Source organism: Terrapene carolina, unplaced genomic scaffold, assembly GCF_002925995.2.
Source record: "Terrapene carolina triunguis isolate 2854851 unplaced genomic scaffold, T_m_triunguis-2.0 Scaffold62, whole genome shotgun sequence".
In the NCBI taxonomy this organism is placed as follows: domain Eukaryota; kingdom Metazoa; phylum Chordata; order Testudines; family Emydidae; genus Terrapene; species Terrapene triunguis.
In genome coordinates, this window is record NW_020664413.1 from 9,630,912 (window position 1) to 9,652,602 (window position 21,691).

The following is a 21,691-nucleotide window of genomic DNA, read 5'->3' on the forward strand; positions in this document are numbered from 1 at the left end:
ACCCTGACTGCCCAAAACCTTACACCCCCAACCCTAACCCCCCCCCCAGAACTCCCAACCCATCTAAACCCCTCTGCTCCTTGTCTCTTGACTGCCCCCGCCAGAACCTCCCTGCCCCTTCTCCGACCCCCTGGCCCCCTTACCGTGCCGCTCAGAGTGCTGCGGAGTGGCGCGCTGGGTGGCAGGGGAGGGGGAGGAGCTCCAGACTGCCGGAGGCCCGATGTGAACGGCCGGCCGGCGATCTGCGAATGCAGGGAGGGGGAGGGAGGGAGAGAGAGGAGGGGAGTGATCTCAAGTTGCAGGGGAGAGGAGGGGGAAGCGGAGGAGGGGCTCTGGCTGCTGCCCGGTCAGCCGCGCGCACTCTGCATGGGGGGGGGGGGGGGGGAAATCTGGACATTTACAAATTCCCCCCGGACGCTATTTTTAACTCAAAAAAGCCGGACATGTCTGGCAGAATCCGGACGAATGGTAACTCTAAGACAGAGGATTGGAAGAGTATATGTACAGGAGCAGAATTCTGAGGTGCTATTCAACACCATTACATTCTGTGTGGTGCTATGAGAAGTGTTTCATAAAGCTCCTAAATCAGTCCAAGTTCCCTAAGATTTTGCTCCACAGTCACCATAGAATGCTTCATAAATTCGTCTGAACTGCATATTCTTTATCATGTTTTCCTGTGTTTGCGACACAGGACAGAATTAAAGAAGTGGTTGATCTGGGCCATTGAGATAGGCCATTGGGTTGGATGAGGTATTTCCAATTAAACGCCTCTTCCCACCCACCTATCTCCCGCATCATTTGGAGTTGTCCCCCAAGTTATCCCTTTGTTTTCACTGGTTTTTAACTCCCACAGAAATTTATAGAGTTTAATCAAAGGGTTTGTGAAAGTCCAATTTAGCTATATCATACTGATTTACAGTATACATACATGTAACACTCAGTGTAGTATGCAAGGTTAAAGTCTCAATTTTTTTTTTAAACTAATTATTGCCAACGGAAGTGCAAGTACACTCAGAGGTGTGACCCCACAAAGTCATTATATGGATTACAATATTGCCTAGAGGGCCCAACCAAGATCAAGGCCCTATTATGCAAGGTGCTGTACAAACTCATAAAGAGGACAGTCCTGGCCCCAAAGAGCTTACAGTTTAATACCCCACACTGCGCTCCAAGTAACAGCTATAGCTATTTGGCTATACAAAAACCCACTAATAGCATGTTCAGAGTGCAAAGCCAAGCACTCCAAAAGTAGAAAACCTGGTCTTGCCCCTTGTGTGGATGAATCATCATGTGGTTTGTATTCAGGAAAAGAAGAGGAATTGGGTGAATCAAACCAGATGACACCATTGATGCATTGTGGCCAATATCTGATACTCCAAAGTTAAGATGAACGACCCTTTGTTGCTGATCTCCCTTGATTATCAGACAGGGAACGTGTCTTGCATATACATCTCCTAGCATATCATGGGTGCTTCTGCAATACAAAAATATCTGAACTATTAACACGCTATTTAAAAGGAACAGTGTTCTTCAAATACCACCTCATTGCTTGATATATGTTTTTCTTAGGCTATGACTACATTAGTCTGGAAAACTTAGTTCTGGGGAAAGCGGTTTAAACAGAATTCTTGCTAGAAAAATGCTAACTCAGTTTTTCTGGCCAGCACAGATGGAGTTAACTATAGCCAGCTATAGCATGGTTTAATGAAATAATTTAAAGCAGGGAATAACTTATAGCCCTGGGTACAATGGTCAGAGAAACACACAAGCAAGAACCAGTTTAAACCCAGTTCTGGGAAGAGGTCCCAACACAGTTTTCTTGGCCACAGCAGACAATGCCTTATTGTGTTTTCTAGAATGTGGTTTTGTCTGGGGCCCTCTTTGGAAATTACATGAGGAGTCTCAGCATGGATGCATGCTCTCCTCCTCTGTCGTTTTTTCCCAACCAGGATGTTGTATTGTACCGCCTATAACTTCTTAAATGATGATCTGCCCCATGTGATTCTGTGCAAGAGCTCTCTAATCAACAGTAGATAATGTAAATTACAGAGTTGTGAATTACGAAGCCATATTAAGGGAGTCTGGGTGACACAGATGAGGTTTATGCACACTCCAAAGGCAGCTGTAACAAGGGACCTCAGTGTTTTATTTTCAAAGAGGGTAACTGAATTATGCTGCCAAACAACTCCCCTTTATTTTTCTCTTCAAATTTTTAATAAGAACTGTAGGTACCATATGCTAGCATGAATACTCAGAATTCAAGGTTTTACCCCGATCGCTTTAGGGGCATTACATTTACATATTTCCAAGGGTACATATATGAAACACTGTTCCATAAAGGAATAATGCAGGAAGCACAGTGTGAGGAAAAGTAGGAATGAAATTAATTCTTAAATCTAACATAGCAACTACAGACTAATATGTACAAGAAATTCAGGGAGATTAAAAAGCAGCATTTGACCTATGTACATAAACAGAAGGAACAGACACTTGTATATTCAGGCAGATACTAAAAATAACTTAAACAAACACACAAAAAAACCCTGATAATGAACCCTTTGCTGTGATCTAAGTGACTATATAATCTCGTTGAAACATAGCTCATCCAGTAGACAGCCTCCATGTGTACCATCTTTACTTTGGGGAATATCATTTCCTACAGATCCTCTGGCCCTTCTGGAAGCAGGAAAATAAGGCCTAAATGTTGGACTGGTCCAACTTTTTCTTTTTTGCCACCATCACCTCAGATGCCTAGAATTACTGCAGCAATGCCTTATAGATGTTGTTTATAATGTACTGTGGGGTCACCTGGAACCCAAATCAGGATTGGGACCCCCCCTTGTGCTAGGCTCTCCACTACCAGGACACACCAGAATCACAAAAAACCTGCACCCATGAATACTTCAGTCCCTATTGGATTTAAGGTACTCTGAATTTCCCAGCCCTTCTATTCTCCCTATCCCACTATTCTACCCCATAGCTCTTTCCCCACTTGTCCAATTTTCAAGTCAATCTGCTAGTCTATCTAGTCTATTTTAAAATCATCTGGCACAGTTAAAATGCTGACTTGAGGTTTTACATACTCCAGATTAGACTTTCTAAATAAGCAAGCATGGTCACAGATGAATGCTACATATCTAAGAGGCTTTATGGCTGTGGTATATAAACTACTGAGCTAGATAATCATAGGGCAACTTCCCACCTGCATTTTCCTCTGCCAGTTTCAATACAGCTCATCAGAAGCCACTTATAACTGTGTTTGAAAAGGATTAGTTAGAAACAAAGAGAGATCAAGCGCCAAGAGCAGGGGACAGAGTCTCAGGACTGCTGGGTTTTGTTCTCAACTTCATCATAGACTCATGGTGGGCAAGTCAATTATGGCATGATTTTCCAGAGATTTCTCACACCCACTGAGGCTGGCAGAGCAGAGGGAGGGGGCAGGATGCCATAGTAAATCTTAACCAAACTGAGTTAGTATCAGCTGGCAGCTCATTCCTTTGAGGCCACCAAATTGCTCTTTCGCAGAAGGGAAAGGAAAGCCATTAAGGAGGCAGAATATACCTGTGATGTCTTCACTTGCACTACTAATTACCCCACTGGGATAACAAATACCCCTTAAGTGAAATACAGGAGAGAAGGAATTACTCTAATCCCATTGTTCAAACAAACCTATAAAGGGAATACTAGCCAGATCACCTGACTTTCTTGTTTGGTCTCTCACTTCAGTACATTCACCTCCCCTCGACACACACACACACACACACACACTTCTTATTAACTTAATTAAGTTGCCCAAGAGTGATTTGCTTGCAGGCAGGTTTGAGACAGTTTTTAACCTGACAGACATTCAAAAGATGTAATGGAAGGTTCAATGTTACCTCTTCTCTCCCGCTCGGTCACTTTCGGGAACACAGGGCAATAAATGCCTTTTATTAGCTACCGTAATTCATTTTTCAGTTGTGAGCATCTTATGTAACCGTTTTTCTGCATGTCAGTGAAGGATGATATTTGATCACTAACAACGAAAGAGGCCTTGCATGTTAGGGAGCCAGAAAAACCACAGCCAATAACCGGAGCACAGGGCTGCGTGGGCTTCTTGGATTCAGTCTCTTGTGAGAAGGGATAACACAATAATCAAAGGGACAAGAAGGGACAGTGTGTCTGCGACCAGCCCCAGCACATATATAGGCCATATTCCCAGCCTCCTCCCCCAAAGTTATTCTACTTGTTTGGTGGTGTGGTGGCTTTCGGCCCATTCCAAGCACCAGCTGTAATGCAGCCTAGGGAACCATCAAGAGTTTGGAAAGAGACTCTCCCTGTCCAATGAAACTAGTCAGGCTATGGACTGCTAAATTTTCAATGACTATATCATTATGTTTTGCATGAGCAGTGGGTACAATAGGTCAGGGAAGGTTTTTTCTTCCTTGGCTGGAGCTGCTCCAGGCGGAGCTTGGGTCGGTCAGTTGGCTAGGGCTGGCCCATGACTCCTCTGGTGGTGGCTTGGGGTTCTGGCTGGAGAAGCTCTGGCCTGGCCACAGGAGAGGGGTTCAGGGCTCCTGCTGGGGGGGGGCTAGGCTCCCCAAAGTGGAGGGTCCACCCACCCCTTGTGATGTTTTGGTCTATAAACTGGTGGCCTAAGGATCCTTGTCAGTATCCCATGGACAGACTGGGGAAGGAGAACAGAGGCTCTGCGACAATGCTGCCCTCACAGACAGGACACTATAGAGTGAATACTACAATATAGCTGCCTCTCAGCAAAGCGGGGAATTAAGCATAATCAGCCACTCTTGTTTTATGCCAGCAGTCCCTTCTCACACAGGGGGGAGTTGAGGGAACCTGGCAGGCAGTTAGAGGATGGGTGTATTTGGTAGTCCCAGGCAAGAGGCATTTAGTTCTCTCTAGTAGCATATAAACCATACCAGGAAATGAAGGATGTGAAATGAGACACACAGATAGGATTCCTAATACATACAGATTGAGGCAGAGGGGCACACAGCCTGGGGGAAAGCAGATTGGTGCTGAGGAGCACACAGTTCAGACAGACAGACACATCCCTTAGGGGAGGATTTATTAAAGGGGATACTCTATATCCTAGTAAAGAGGAGAGGATAAAAAGTTGATCAACTACTGCTAGGAACTGAAGAGAAACGGTCAAATGAAAAAGAATCCCATGCAGCTGCATCACATGAAGGAAGACAACTAAATATTGACAAATTGTATATGTGCTTGTATACAGTTGCTAGAAGTCTAAATACTAAGATGGGTGAACTTGAGGGCCTGGTATTATATGAGAAAACTGATATAACAGGCACCACAGAAACTTGGTGGAACGATAAGCAATGGGACATGGGAATACCAGGATACAAAAGATATAGGAATGATAGTAGATCACGCTGCGGGGGGAAGAGGAATTTTATGTGAAAGAAAGCAAACTCAAGTATAGTAAAAGTCTTAAATGAATCAAACATTACCGTAGAACAGTGGTCCCCAACATGGTGCCCGCGGGCGCCATGGCACCTACCGGGGCATCTATGTGCGCCCCGCCGCCGAGGAGTGCGGCCGCTGAAATGCCGCAGAGAAGCGGCAACGTCAAGAAGCGTCGCCGCCGAAATTTCAGTGGCGACGCCTCTTGATGACGCTGCTTCTTGGCGTTGCTGCTTCTCGGTGGCATTTTGGTGGCTGCTTGTCCGGCGGCCACGGTCCTCGGCGGCATTTTGGCTAGTCATCCGGCGCCCGCCACACTGAAAGGTTGGGGACCACTGCCCTAGAATCTCTGTGGATAGAAATGCCATGCTTGAATAAAAGTATAGCTTTAGGATTATATTACCGACCACCTCACCAGGGTAGTGATGGTGATTGTGAAATGCTCAGAGGCTATAAAAACTGCAAACCCAATAATAATGGAGTATTTCAACTGTTCCCACATTGACTGGGAACATGTCACCTCAGGACAGGATGCAGAGATACAATTTCTAGACACCATTAATGACTGCTTCTAGGAACAGCTAGTCCTGGAACCCACAAGTGGAGAAGGAATTCTTGATATAGTCCTGAGTGGTGCACGGGATCTGATCTAAGAAATGAATACAGCTGAACCTCTCTGTAATAGCAATCATAATGTAATTAAATTTAACATCCTTATTAGTAGGAAAAATGTCAAAGAAACCCACCACAGTAGCATTTAACTTCAAAAAGGGGAATATACAAAAATCAGGAGGCTAGTTAAACAAATTACAGGGAACAGTTTTAAGAGTGAAATGCCTGCAAGCTGCATGGAAATTTTTAAAAAAAAACCATAATAGAGACTCAAATTATAGGATAGACAGACAGACACCCCAAATTAAAAAACAAAACCAAAAACAGTAAGGAGGACCAAAAAAATGCCACCATGGTTAACAGAATAAAAGATCCAGTTAGAGGCAAGAAGACCTCTTTTAAAAATTGGAAGTGTCCTACTGAGGACAATAGAAAGGAGCATAAACTCTGGCAAGTCAAGTATAATTAGGCAGGCCAAAAAGAATTTGAAGGGCAACTAGCAAAAGACACAAAAACTAAGAGCAATTTTTTAAAAGTATATCAGAAGCAGGAAGCCTGCCAAACAACCAGTGGGGCCTCTAGATGATCAAGGTGCTAAATGAAGACGAGGCCCTGGCAGAGAAGCTAAATGAATTCTTTGCATCAGTCTTCACTGCAGAGGATGAGAGAGATTCCCACACTTGAGCCATTCTTTTTAGGTGAAAAATCTGAGGGGTGTCAATAGAGGGGGATTTAGAACAAATTGATAAATTAAACAGTAATAAGTCACCAGGACCACATGGTATTCACCCAAGAGTTCTGAAGGAACTCAAATATAAAACTGCAGAATATTAACTGTGGTACATAACCTATTGATTAAAATCAACCTTTATACCAGATGACTGGCAGATAGCGAATGTAACGATCTTGGCAAATCACAGGCTGGTAAGTCTAACTTCAGTATCAGGCAAACTGGCTGAAACTATAGTAAAGAACAGAATTATCAGACATAGATGAACACAATATGCTGGGGAAGAGTCAACACGGCTTTTGCAAAGGGAAATCATACCTCACCAAACCATTAGAATTCTTTGAGGGGGTCAACGAACATGTGGACAAGAGTGATCCAGTGGACATAACACTCTTGGACTTTCAGAAAGCCTTTGATACGGTCCCTCGCCAAAGGCTCTTAAGCAAGAGTGCAGTGACGGGATAAGAGGGAAGGTCCTCTCCCGGATCACTAACTGGTTGAACGATAGGAAACAAAGGGTAGGAATAAATGGTGATTTTTCATAGTAGAGTGACGTAAATAGCGGGGTCCCCCAAGGCTCTATACTGGGGCCAGTGCTGTTCAACATATTCATAAATGATCTGGAAAAAGGGGTAAACGGTGAGGTGACAAATTTTGCAGATGACACAAAACTATTCAAGATTGTGAAATCCAAGATTGTGAAGAGTTACAAAGAGCTCTTACAAAACCGGGTAACAAAATGGCAGATAAAATTCAACGTTGATAAATGCAAAGTAATGCATATTGGAAAACATAATCCCAACTATACAGACAAAACGATGGAGTCTAAATTAGCTGTTTCCAATATCTTTCTTTAATGTTGTCATTGTGGATATTTCCCTGAAAACATTTGCTCAGTGTGCAGTGGCAGTCAAAAAAGCTCACAGAATGTTAGGAGCCATTAGAAAAAGGATAGATAAGACACAAAATATCAGAATGCCACTATATAAAGCCATGGTACACTCAAACCTTGAATACTGCATGCAGTTCTCAGAAAAAGATTTACTAGAAATGGAAAAAAGTATAGAGAAGGGCAAAAAACAATGATCAGGGGTATGGAACAGCTTCCATTTGAGAAGGAATGAAAAGGATGGCCTGTTCAGCTTAGGAAAGAGATGACTAAGTGGGGGGTGGAGGGAGGGAACATGATCGAGGTCTATAATTCGTGAACTGTGCGGAGAAAGTGTTATTTACCCTTTCACATAACACAAGAATCAGGGATCACCCAATGAAATTAATAGGGTTTAAAAATAAAAACAAAAGGAAGTACTTTTTCATACCGTGCACAGTCAGTCTCTGGAATGTGTTGCCAGGGGATGTTGTAACTGGGTTCAAAAAAGAATTGGACCCATCCTCCATTAATGTATCCATCAATGACTATTAGCCAAGATGGTCAGGGACTCAAACCCATGCCCTGGATGTCCCTAAACCTCTGACTGCCAGAACCTGGGACTGGACGACAGGGCATAGGTTAGTTGATAAATTGCCCTGTTCGGTTTACTCCCTCTAAAGCATCTGGCACCAACCCCTTTTGGAAAATAGGGTACTGGGGCTAGATGGAACATTGGTCTGACCCAGTACAGCCATTCTTATTTTCTTAAGAAATTAGAATTCAGAAGCTGTTTAACTTGGCCTAACACCACATCACATCCTTAACTAAAGCCATCTGCATAAGATGCTTTCTTTATTTGTGCCTCCTTGCTAGATCAGAGCCCTAAAAATCACATTCCTACCAGAGGGCAGAGTCTCAACACCCTCAGTTCTTGTAAAATGCTGAGCTGCTTTAATGATCATTAATGATCAGCATTAGGCTCAGCAGCTAGCAGTGCTGGAAACCAGTGTATCATCTTCTCTTGCCTTTCCCAGCATGTAGGAGAACTCATGAGGAGGTCCATTGATCTTGGGGAGAAGGAAGAATATTTTGAAACGAACTGGCTGCATCAGTATGTAAACCACTTGTAATAAAGGGGAGGGGTAAAGGAAGAAGCTTATACAAATAAAGGGGGTTGCCAACTTTCTAATTGCACAAAACCAAACACCCTTGCCCCGCCCCTTCTCTGAGGCCCCGCCCACTCCATCCCCTCTCCCTCTGTCGCTCGCTGTCCCCTACCCTCACTCATTTTCAGCATCCCCCTTTTCGACCAGGGGTTCTGGTTGAAAACCTGACACCTGGCAACCTTTATTTGAAATAAAGGAAGTCTACCATAGAAAGCTTTTACTCTTAAAGAGATCAGTTGAATGCAAAAAAGGTCACCTGGCACACGGATATGTAACAATTTAGAGTCACAAGTTAATATGCTAATACAATATGTTGTAGGAAATAGGACTCCTCAAGGAATTGGCAGTAGGTTCCGTTCCAGCCCAGATCAATAGACACTGAAAGCTGGTAGTTGCTAATAATACTTCCATGGCCCATGTGGAATGAGCTCCATGATCTCCCAGCAAACAAGTGACTATATCAGAAAGACAGCAACAACTGGCATCCTTATTAGCAGTTGCATTAAAGGGGTCAAGGGTAGACAGGACAAGCGAGCAGTTCTCTTGCCTCTTGGAAAGGGTTGAAGCATGTTGGTGGCGCAGCATAGTCAAAGAAAGTCACTGAAGAGAAAGGCTGGATCTGTTCTGATAGAAGTTTGCCACATATGTGCAGTGAGGCCAAATTAATGTTACTAAAAAGTCCCAACTTGTGCAGGTGTAATTGTCTTACCTCAGCTACGTCATAATGCTGCAACAGATTTTTTTTTACCCCCAATTGTTTCCGAGGTTTTTAAAATGAAAGAGGAAATAGAATTACCTACTGGTGCCTTCAAGTGGTACAAAAATGTTCAGAGAGAGCTTGATATGGTTACAAAGTAGTACACACTCTGAATTGCATCATTAATACAAACACACTTCAAAGGAACATGCATTTCATTGCGGAACAACTAGGGTGTTGCAAAGCGTGTCTGATGAGTCAGCAGAGGAGAGACTGAGCATGCTTATCCAAGCCAGGTGAGAGGGACCAGGAATTAGATGGAGAACCCACGTCCAAATGATGGAGATGAGTTCAGGTTTAACAATATTATTTGTATTACAATAGCTCCTAGAGGCTCCAATCGGGTGCTGTGCAAATGTAAGGAACGGTTTTATGACACTGGGGACTAGCCCTGATGAGCTTAGATGTAACAAGTAAACCATGAGACCCGTTTCCCCTGGGCATCTTCTCCCTACTTGGGGAGGGTGGAGAAATCTACTTCCCAGCCAAGGGACCCCTTCCCAGCTATCAATTTCAAAATGTCCCCAGGTTCTGGAAAACTTGGCACAGTCTAGGCCGAAAAGCACATAAAAAAGGGAAGTTTTAGTTGAATGTGTGATTTAGTGTCTTCCACAAACTTCAGTACAGTTGTACAGGCTTACTCTAGGATAGAACTTGGCCCAGCATATGCATTTAACCAGTAGTCAAGACGCATTATGTCCTATGTACAATGTGACCCAGATAAGATGCTAATTGGAACCTTAACATCAGCATTTTTCTGGCTTGTTTGCAGTCTTGCAAGTTTCAATCACAGTTGTAAAGTTACTTGCATGCAGCAACTGTTGAAACCTGCATAGCAGCTCTATCAAAGAATACAGAATCACAAGTGAAGAATATCACACCCAGTTGAAGTTACAGAGTACTTAGGGATGCAAAAATGTAATTACCCAACATGAAATCTGGACAGCACATCAAAGCCTTATACTTGGGAAAAATCCCAGAAGAATCTTTAATGACCACAAGTATCAGGGGGTAGCCGTGTTAGTCTGTATCTACAAAAACAACAAGGAGTCTGGTGGCACCTTAAAGACTAACAGATGTATTTGAGCATAAGCTTTCGTGAGTAAAAACCTCATTTCTTGACCACAATCTGTCAGGACCTCTGTTTTACATTTCACCCACAAGCTTCGAAGTGTTCTCAACCCCCTGCATCACAAAGCATTATCATCCTTACTCATTAAAGAAGAAAAAAGGCATTGGGGTCAGTGCAGAGATCATTTTTGATTCATTTTTAAATTGACAAATACTGCATGATTCAATATTTAGTTTTCCAGGGGAAGGAAAAGGAAGAAATTGTTATTGCCATATAGGAGTCATTCAATAGCCTGTGTTCTGCAGAAGGTCAGACTAGATGATCATAACGATCCCTTCTGGCCTTTAAAAGAATAAATAAAGATCTACAAGTCTTTTCAAGTGGTAGGTGTATTTCAGACACTCACTTCTGAAAGGGAACTTGCGCATGAGGACAAGGCCAACAACCGAACAGGGGGACATTCTTGAGTGTTCATGAGACTGCAACTCTCACTGGAGAGCCATAATTCACTTACTAGCAACGTGTCACACAGTAGCAGCTTTGAAGGTTCCTGTTACCTTCTGACATGTGGGAGACAAAGATTTTGCTGCACTGTCTCCAACCCCACTGCGCAGTTTCCTTCTTCACTGATAACACGAGGACATTTCTCCTTCTTCCTCTCAAAAAATATTACTATGGGCTACCTTAAAAATCACATCATATGGAAACAATTTTCATGAATGTATTTGTGGGATCTCTGCATAAATCCCCCATTTATTAAAATTGAGACTAGACATCAGTGCCATAGGTACCAAATGGAAAAGATGCATCACTCACACACAGATGCAGTGTCCTCTGTACACTAGCTGGCAATCTTGCTGTTAATAGAAATACCAATTTGACTTACTCCATAAATTAGCCATGTCTGCAAGCTGGCATGCTAAGGGACTATTGCTTGCAGCAACTGTCTTCTGCCTCTATCACAAGCATGGGACAAAGAGAAGGGAGAGGGAGCCATAGCGTTTGGGAAAGTGGCACACCGCTGAGGCATGGCTTGCATTAGCTTCTCTGTGACAAAGCTTTGCTTGCAGCAATACCGAAAAGTCTTTCGACCACAGAACCAGGCTGCACCTGGTAATTGTGAACTATCTACAGACTACTTCAGAGGAAGCATAGGAAACTTTCTTTTTAGAGAAGAGTTTAACAGTTAGCTGAAGTCACTTCTCTAGCAGATCTATTTCTAACAGCTGAAAAGAACCATTTCTTCACTTACATTTCTCCTCTTTATGGCTACCTCTCCTCTGTACCTCCTCGTATTTACTCTCCACAAAGCAAACATTTCCCTAGCATCATAATATGTGACAGGGTTACATAGCAGCTTTAATCCCAAAAAGGCTCTTAAAACACTTTACAGCATCACTGAAATGGAGCCTCCACTGAGGTGAAGGGTGACAGCTACCTAACCAATGCACAGCATGCTCAACACCAGTATGGGGAGGGAGGGGCATTTTGACTAAGGATGCCAGGACAAACTCATACAGGCTGTTTTACAGGAGCTTTAAATGTCTGTGAAGAGCAGACAGAACCTCTGGATTTTGCTAGTTTCCAATGAGAAGCACCTCGTCACCCAATGAACTGCAGAGAATTCTCTTTATCTAGAAGAGAAAGGCAAGTGGTTACATAAGTAGATGGGACTTAGACCTGTGGTGCTAGGGAGTCCATTTCCCTTCAGATGCTTACATCACCAAGCCATCCCACAGGAGAGGCCACGCACATGCAAAACTTATGCTGCATGCATCATGTATGAAATCTTGCATACACAAATTGGATTCCTTTTCTTTGCATCTAGGAGGTGGGCAGAATACATCCTAATCGTATTAGCAACTTCTCATGCATGTGGAAAAGAGCATAGTGGCAACACCTTCCAGGAATAGTGAAACATAAGTGCAGCCTGGCATTATAAACCAACTTTTGCAAAGACAATCAAAATGAAAGCCTTACTGAATGTCCGAAGGTGCACCAATGAGAAGCACTGCTAATGGTCTGTCAGAGATACAAACGCTGGCAACAAGCTCCTAAGTGGCTGAGCCTATTGCCCTTCATGCAGGAAGCTTATCTCTGCACTGCAAGGTTGAAGATATCCAGGAGATGAGGAGGCCGTTCAAGTATTTATTCAGGGAAATCCTAAATGCTTCAAATATAGGAGCCAAAAAGCTGAAGTTAGAGGCTGCGTTCCCAAGGACATTTAAAATGGGAAATTGCTATTAGTCCATTTTGGTCCACCTCCTCAGCGGTCAATGCAGGACTATCCCTGCACCTGTTTCCACAGTACTTCAAGTCCACTATTAAATGATACAATTCCTATTGGTGCCAGCATGACAACTGGGGAGGCTTCAAGTTCACATGAAACCCCCAAAGCACAGAACTTCCCAGATGCGGCTCAGCTATGGATGCTGAAAGCATCCCGAATTCTCATTTTGCCTGGTACAAGGGACCGGTAACCATTTCAAGGTACGATCTCACGAAGTGCAAGAAACTCACATCGTGTTCATTGGAAAGCTGGAAACCCAGCTATAGCAGGTGTTCTCTTGCTTTGGGGATTCAGGCGATGTCAAACTTTGAGGAAGGATTTTTTTTAAATCCACATCTGGATTATCCTCTTTCATGTTTGCTGGGTTATACTTGTAAAAGGGCATCCTGTCCTATCGCATAGCTAATCCTCCTCTGAGACTTCCTCCTTAGTTCTGCTTAACTGACAACCAAGACTGCTCTGCCAGCATATAGTCCTTTACCTGTCCCCTGTCCTGATGCCAGGGGTTAAGATTAGGCAGAGAGTTACCTTCCATTTCAAAAGTGCTAGTATAGCCCTAAAAAAATTTCACGAGCTTGTGGTGGCTCTAGATCATAAACAAACAATCTCTAACTTTGCTTGTGCCTCAGCCAGGTACCAGTTTCACTTTGGAAAAATGTTTTCCCTGGCCCTCTAGAAGATCTCACCTTTAAGAAACTTGAACTAATTATTCTTACTCATAGCTATTCTGCCACTCCCCACATCCCCCTTAGTCAGCACCTGCCAGGATCTCAGTGCAAATTGGGCTTTGGTGGGGCAAGGAGGTTTCTTGTGCAAAGGCTGAAGTGAAGATGAATGAGAAAGTAGTGAGAGGGAGGAAAGAGGCTCCACTGGATGGACGGGAGCAAAGACTGTTAATGCTATGTATTTAAAAAAAAAAAAAAAAAAAAAAATCAGAAATCTCAGATAAGAGAAAGGAAAGGAACTAGAAATCAGAGTGTCCTTAAAACAACCCCCCTGGCCACACGTGAGTCAGTTTCACATCATTGCTTTTCAGGAAAGCAAGATAGAAGATTTTAAATATTTGCATTACACACACTTTTCCTTCATCACCCCACTCTTCCCCCCCAGCCATGAAGAGATATACATCAGGTTATTGGACAATCAGGAAGGGGAGGAGAGATTCCGGTGCACTAATTCCACCTGCAGTATATTTTTTGCACATATGGTCTATACAGGATGATGTATGCATTTTATTGAAGAATTCATACAAGAAAATAAAGCTTGCCTTAGGCTCACAAGAAGAGTTATACTTAGAAATCTCTTTTTTTAAAACCCCACCCACACCACATCAAAAGCCGATCCGTTTTCTCAAACATACTCAGCAGTACAGCATAGAAAAAGAAAAAAGAAAAAAAAACAACAACACAACAACAGGAACTAGAGAGTGTGGTTTCTCAGAAGCCACTGAACAGCTCCAGGGGAGGGCCACTTTACCACATTAACAAACCCAATGCAAACCAGGTAACAACGGTTAAATTTGACAATAGGCTCAGTCTATGTTTAACTAAATGCTAGAGATTTTTAGTTGCAGGATGAGTAATTATAACAAGAGATCAAGAAGATTCTGTTGAGCTGGCCACAGAAGAACAACAACAAGAAAATATTCCACAAGCGTTCCAGTTAAGAAAGAAAAAAGAAGAGAGACAAGCAGGCAGGCAACGAAAGCTAATAGAACAAGCTTCAATCACTCAAGGTGGGGAGGAATCAAAGGATGCTTTGGTGGACAACTAACGGTTTTCAAGCAAAATCCAACCCTAATCCATTTGAAGAATCGCCCGATGCCCAAAGCTCACACTCCAGTTGAGAAGACTCCCAGACTTCTCCTGCCCAAAACCTTGGCAACACTGTCAAGCCAGAGTTTGCTCTGTATGTGTGCATGCGCACACTTTGAAAACACCACACCTGCTCGAGACTCAAGGAAAGCAAACATACTCTTTGAAGCCTGTGGAAATCTTACACCCTCAATTAATGAGAGCCTTGTAAATGTGGCTACGGTGTAAAGTATTACACCATTCTGGAAGGCAGCAGCTAGAGATCATTTCATTGTAGTTAAAGCTCAAGACCATGTCACTCAGAGGCCCTATTGTGGGCCGTCTAGAGTCCACATCTGACATTAGTTTAAGGGCTTTGTTTCCCTTTCACTAGCGTTATTTATCACCCTCCACTGAAATCCTATCAAACAGACACAACAATCCTAAGATGCTTAAAGGTCAGTCAACTGTGCCTTGTAAGATTCAAGAACACTTGAAGGTATCATTTCCCCTCTGTGCAAAGCATGAAACAATCCGTCAACATTTGGCTGAAACATCTTCATCTAGATAGAGAACAAAGATGAAACTTGCATATCCTGCCATTTCCAAAGTGTCATAAAAGTGACTAGAGTGATCATTCTTTCACTAGAATTATTGCACCTGGCACAGCAGTATACTTAAGCCATCTCCACCAAGGTAGGTTTGATATTCAGTTCACCTACTCTCAGTCAGCCATAAGACTCTGCAATCATTGCTGAAGGGATGAGAGAACTAAGTGCAAGTGGGTCAATCTACTAGGTTGCTGAACGTGCCACAGAGTCCTGCAGATCAGGAGTGGAGGGGAATTAAGAGCATCTTCTCCAGCACTGAAGCACACTGTCAGCACTCAAACGTTATATCACCTGTTATGTTTGTAGCCATCAGGACCAATGAAGAGAACAATAAACCTCCATCTCTAACAAGCTTCCTTTCTGGCAGAAAAGAAAAAAAAGAAAAAAAAAGGATGCTAGGGAAAATTAGAGAGGGGGAAGAGAATCATTCATAAGTAGACCTTTAAAAACCTCAAGCCACCGCAATAAATACAGAACAATATTCTTTTTAAGGACAGTAGATACTTAAGTCCCTGAAATGTTGCACAACTGGGGCTAATTTCTACCCTCAGTTGCACCCACTGAAGCCAGTGAGACTGCATGGGTATAACGGAGTTTTGCTTTTGGGTACTTCAGTTTTCTAAACCAAGGACTCCCAATCCTGCATCTCTTACTGACTTCAGATGAACTATTCCTGGGGTAAATTCTGCCACCATTACTCACATTAGATTGTATTTTATAGGAGACCCTCTATTGAAGTCAGTGGGGCTTCTGAGCGCAAGGTATTATGCAACATAACTAAGAGTGGTGGAATCTGGCCCCAACGTGCATGAGAACTGCAGGAGTGGGTCTCATATTAGTGTTATTTAGATTTGCCTCCAACCCCACTTCCAATAAGTAACAGAGAAAGCACAAATATCAACAAGCTTAAAGAGGTCACACACGGGGCTTTGCATTTCAGGTAGCAAGTCTATCTCTGCTTATGAACAAAAGACAACCCCAATTCCTATTTGAAAACAACAATAACAAAAAAATATATCCCATTAACTCTGCAGTGGCACATTTCTGATAATCTGTCAGTCTCAAAAATCAGTCATGACCTAGATATCTCGTGTGCTATTGCAAACTAGCCGTAGTACAGAGATAGTAATTTCTCCTGGTGTGTAGACTGTGCTATTGCTACTAACTGAACATTAATTAGATCACATCCAATAAGAAGCATCTTGATGAGATGCTAAAGAGCTATTCGTAACATGAGCCGATGTTCTAATAGGAGCAGGAGCTGCTTCAACTTTGCTAAAAATAACAGCCTATTTCAGGAAAACAGAAACAGAAAAGTATGTATACCTACACCCACGTAGAAATGGGAGAATGGAATATTACATTCTTGTGAGGGTCCAACATTCAGCTGCAGAGCAAAAATGTATCATTAATACAAATCTATAGAGAGAAAGGTCAACACGTTCCCAGTTCTCTGAAGTCAGGCATGGGGATCATTAAAGCAGTATTGTTATGACAGAGGTGTTTGTGATGGGGCTGAACAGCTAGGAGTCTAGCTGCAGGAGGCTTGGATCAGAGAGTGCTATAAAAGAGAGCCACATGATGGTGCAGCTGGTTGTGAACAGTGCTATTAGAACTCTTTTGAGAAAGGTTAACAATAAATGTTACTTTAAAAAGAGCACTGTAATTTCAGTTCCACTTTCCACAAGGTTATTTATGTAAGACAACTTTCCTAGTCATCTATTATTCTGATACATTGTAACTGGACGACCTCACGTCGCCTAAAGTATTTAATGAACTACAAGCGCCCTTCCTCAACTATGTTATTGAGAAATAAATGTGACGGTACAGGTTTGGGCAGTAAAACAGAGCCTAAACCTAAATTAACTGTTAGTTAATGCTGGTTATGTTGCATCCCTATCCCCAAATCTTGGTTCTCTTTTTCCAAAGCCCAATAAAGTCTACTGAATGACGGTCCATTGGCATCAATTGGATTCTCAACCCCTGATCCGGTTGACACATAGGCTTGATCTTAACTTTATACACTCAGATAGCCCCACTAAGGTCAATGGGGCGACTTGCATACATGAAGTTTATATAATTGTTTTCAATGTTACAGCTTTACATTGTAAGCTCTGTGGTCTTCCTAGGTGTCTGTGCAATACTCGCACATTTGAGGGTCTACTGTAATATAGATAAACCACAATATCAGTTTTACCATGTATGTAAAACAATTAAGTGAGAATAGTAGGTTTCTTTTCAAATGACCAAGTACTGTATTAGACTGTCTTGTTACCATAAAAGGGTATTTTACTGACAGTCTTTATATGTTAATTCTGAAGCTGATCTCATTTATTCATAGTCCGGAAGTGTATCACTACCTCATGGAAATTTCAGCACAAGACGAGATGTACAGTATGTACGCTGAATCACATTTATAAATCAAACATTCTCAAAATAACTCAAGGATAAAATTGGAAAAAATAAAGGTTTTGCATTTTAAACAGGTTTAAAAATGTGTAAATTTTAACTAGTTGCAGGTGTACAAGGAATACATAAGCAATTAAGATTTGTAGTTTGACTGAAGTATTATGCATGGAATATATTTTGCTTCCACCGAGCACTTTGTATGTGAAATATGCTCTCATACACTAGTTTCTCTCTCTTTTTACCTAGTGCAGTCCTGAACTGGGAATGGTCAGTCATAATAAACATTCACATTTCTTTTCCTCCCTCACTGCCAGTCAAGAAGAGTTGACCAGGTGGTAAAGAAGGCCAATATTTCCACAAGTGACCTCTACTTAAGTTTTGGGTGCCTGACCTTATCTACAGGGGTGCAGAGTACCTGCAGCTCTTGTTGACCACAGTTAGAGCTGCCAGCACTCAACGCATCCAAAAATCAGGTCCAAGGTACCTCAGCTTGGAGGACCTAATTCAGTGGCCACTTCTGAAAGTTTTAGATTCCCAAAAATGTTTTAAAGAGCAGCACAGCTCGAAAAGGGAGGAATCACAATAGCCACGATTCTCAGTCTATCCTGCACTGAGCACAGGAAAAGCATGGCGGGGGGAGAGTGTCTGCAAAGGTGGTTTAGGACACTTCCGTGTTCCCTATATTCCAAGGACATTAAGGGGCGGGGCAAGCATGGCTTCCAGTATCACAACAGCCACAGGGCTGCTTTAAATTTACACCCCTCTTCCCATGGGACGCAGACCCTAGCAGGAGGGCAGCGGGCTGTGGCCATGTCCAATCCTGCCCTCTCCTTCCCATTCCTCACCCCCACATTCCCCTATCCCAGAAGGGGAGGACAGAGCTAGTCAGGCATGCGTTTATTATGATAATCTGCAATGTTTGCATGAGTACCTGTTTTGTCCAGCTCTGATACAATTGGGAGAAAATACAGACAAATAACCAAACCCACAAACCAAAGAGGAAGGGAAGGAAGTCGTTGCCATATCACGGTCAAAGTGCCACGAAAAGGGAGAGGGATGAAAGTTCTAAATGGTCTGGCTGAAAGACCAGTTGCTCTGATGGCCATGAGTTCAATTACTGACCAATTCGACAGTCACATCATGACTAATAACAGTGGACTGAAAAGGGTGGAAAGGCCATTTGATTTTTCTGGCCTTCATCCACCTCTGCCCATCCTGGCTTTAAGAGAAAGAGAAATACAGAAGGAGGGCTTATATGCATCAGTGGGGCAGAGTCTAACAAAAATGAGATTTCCATGGCAACACGCAACAGCCTCTGTCAGAAAGGCCTGCTAATAGTTGTGAGGCAATATGCTTTGTAGATACAGATTTTAATATTGGACAGATCACATATGTAAACAAATACAATGCAGGCCAGATCCTCAGCTGGCAGAACAGGGAATAGCTTCACTGACTTCAATAGAGTTAGGCCAATTCACACCAGCTGAGGATCTAGCCCAATATCTGGATTAGACAAAACAAACCCCACAAGATCACACAGAGAACTAATTTTTGAAAATAGTTTAAGAAATCCGGTGATGTTGTTTAACTATTGCAGAACCTCACATTAGAATAATTGAGAGATCAACTGTTGATGCAGAAATTTGTGAATTATCAAAGAGTACCAGGGCTGGTTCTAGGGTGGGTAAGAAGGGTGCCAATTTCCTGGAGATGCTGTACTGCTTGTTTTTTATTTTTGCGCTCTGCTGTTTGGCCAGCAGGTTGCGGGGGGGGGGCGGGAGGAGAGAGGAGAACATGACAAAATCAAAATGGCTAGGGCCACTCCTGGAGAGTAGGGATATTGCAGCGCATTATTACTTTTGACAAGCGTAGTTTTATTTGTGATAATACTTCACATTTTACCAATAAGTGTGCTGCAATAGAAAGAAGGCAGGCAGTCTAGTGGTTACAGAAAGTGGCTGAGAGCCTGAATTATCATCCCAGCTCTTCCAAACTCTGTGACCTTGGGCCAACCACTTTACCTCTGTGACTCAGTTTCCTCACTATTAGTTACAAGATTTAATGCTTTCAACAGCAATTTGAAAATGCAACATTTTAAGTATTATTGATAAATTATTTTGTAAGGTTTCAGAGGAAATGTCACTACAGCACTTTGATGTTAAGCCTTTGCAGGATCAAGGCCTAAAAACTTTCAGATATGCTTCAAATTATGCACCACGAGTAGTCTCATTGACTTATATGGGACTACTCACAGTCTGTAAAATTAAGCTTGTGCACAAGTCCTTGCAGGATTAGGGCCCTAACAAAGAATATTTGAGTGTGTTAGTGGAAAAAAAACAAACCAAACCACCAATTAGTAGTTGTCACGCTTGTAGATTAGAGTAATAATTAGGGAAGTCCTGCTACAAATACATAAAAATACACTATGTACAGTTTAAGCCTCTTACCTAGTTTCTATTTTATGGACAAAATGCATTTTATGTGATTTCTGGATTTGTACAGAGCACCACTGGCACAATCCCATTAGGTTTTCCTTGTCTAATTTCAGGCCCCAGAAGAAGTCTCTCTCTAGAATACTCAGGATAAGGTGGATACTGGAAGATGTCAGAAGTAATAATACTTGGTCAGCCACAACAAAGTGTGGCATAAAATATAGTGCTGGAAAAGAGAAGACTGTAAGCTACCAATACCTGATTTATACTTAATTATCAATTCTTAGTTAATATACACACCCTACTCAAAACCCCTATTATAAGAGGGACTGCAATGCACTGCAGAATGAAAATGATTTTCAGAACTTTTTAGTGATAAACAATGATAGTTCTCTATTGTCAATGTGTCTGTTAAACTTAAGCAAACAACCTCCCAATATTGTTTCTTTCGCTTGGAAAGGAGAAGAGGTTCCTTGTATTACTGTTGTCTAAAGAGATATGGTAATTTCTAAACACTGCACACTGACCCATTCTATGAGTCTTATTGTTTCAATGAGCTGAGCCACTCACTGGTAGTTAACATTCTACCACAGCTACAGATAAGAGTTAAACAACCTTGCATTTTAAAAACAACAACAAACAAGGTTATTGCTGGCAACATATGGAATCTATTTTTACCCCTTACCCTCTAGGCATTTACTGTACATTTCACAGAGCAAACCCCTCTCTTTAGGTCATTGATTTACATGAGTCAAGGAACACGCATCTCTGAAACCAAGTTGTACATTTTGTTGACATTTTACAGAATTACAGGCAAGCACAGTTCTCCCCCCCCATAAGAGCACCAAGACTTTTCCACACCATTTTTCAGTCACATGGCACCAAGCACAAGTACCATTTCACTGGTGATCTGTTGACATTAAATAAAACAGAAAGGCTCTATCCACAGGGCTAGTCAAGATCCTTCTGTGCTAAAAATGCCACTTACTTAAAGCTAGTAAACCAGATTAAAAAAAAAAATATTTAGAAAAAAAGAAGAAAAAGGTTAAAGCAGTTATTGAAAAGCAACAGTGAGCACTCAGAGCATGATTTGACTAGTTAGCGTCCAGGGCAAACTCCCACCTAGTGGCAGACAAACCAGTGTCCAGAACAAGCTACCAAACATATCCACAAAACTAAATTTAAGCCCTTTTGCCATCTAAAGCCACCAGAGCTTAGAGCCAGAGCTTGCCTCACCTGCTTTAACAGGAACTGGTCCTCTGCGTTGGTCTTCAGGGAGATGGCCAGGTGGATTGCTGAGAGGACCACCCCGCTGATGACCGCAGCCCTCATCCTGACTGGCAGCAGCGTGTAGATGCTGTAGATGAAGAAGACAGTCCACCAGATGCCCTCGGAGGCGCTCCTGGGCCAGACCAGCAGCACCCCCACCACTTGCACGGCCACGATGGCCAGGATGACCGAGTAGCACACCAGCCACATGTGGTCCTGGTGGAAGTCGTTGCGGTTGCACAGCACGCACAACAC

At 42.6% G+C, this 21,691-nt stretch overlaps 1 protein-coding gene across 1 annotated transcript in view; it reads right to left on the bottom strand.

Moving 5' to 3' along the window:
- ADCY5 (adenylate cyclase 5) overlaps positions 1-21,685 on the bottom strand; it is a 296,914-nt gene extending 275,229 nt beyond the window's left edge. The window contains exon 1 of the mRNA XM_026647401.2: positions 21,404-21,685. Coding sequence (XP_026503186.1) covers positions 21,404-21,646 — 243 coding nt within the window. The 5' untranslated portion in view covers positions 21,647-21,685. The remainder of the gene's footprint in view (positions 1-21,403) is intronic.
- Positions 21,686-21,691: the final 6 nt, after the last annotated feature.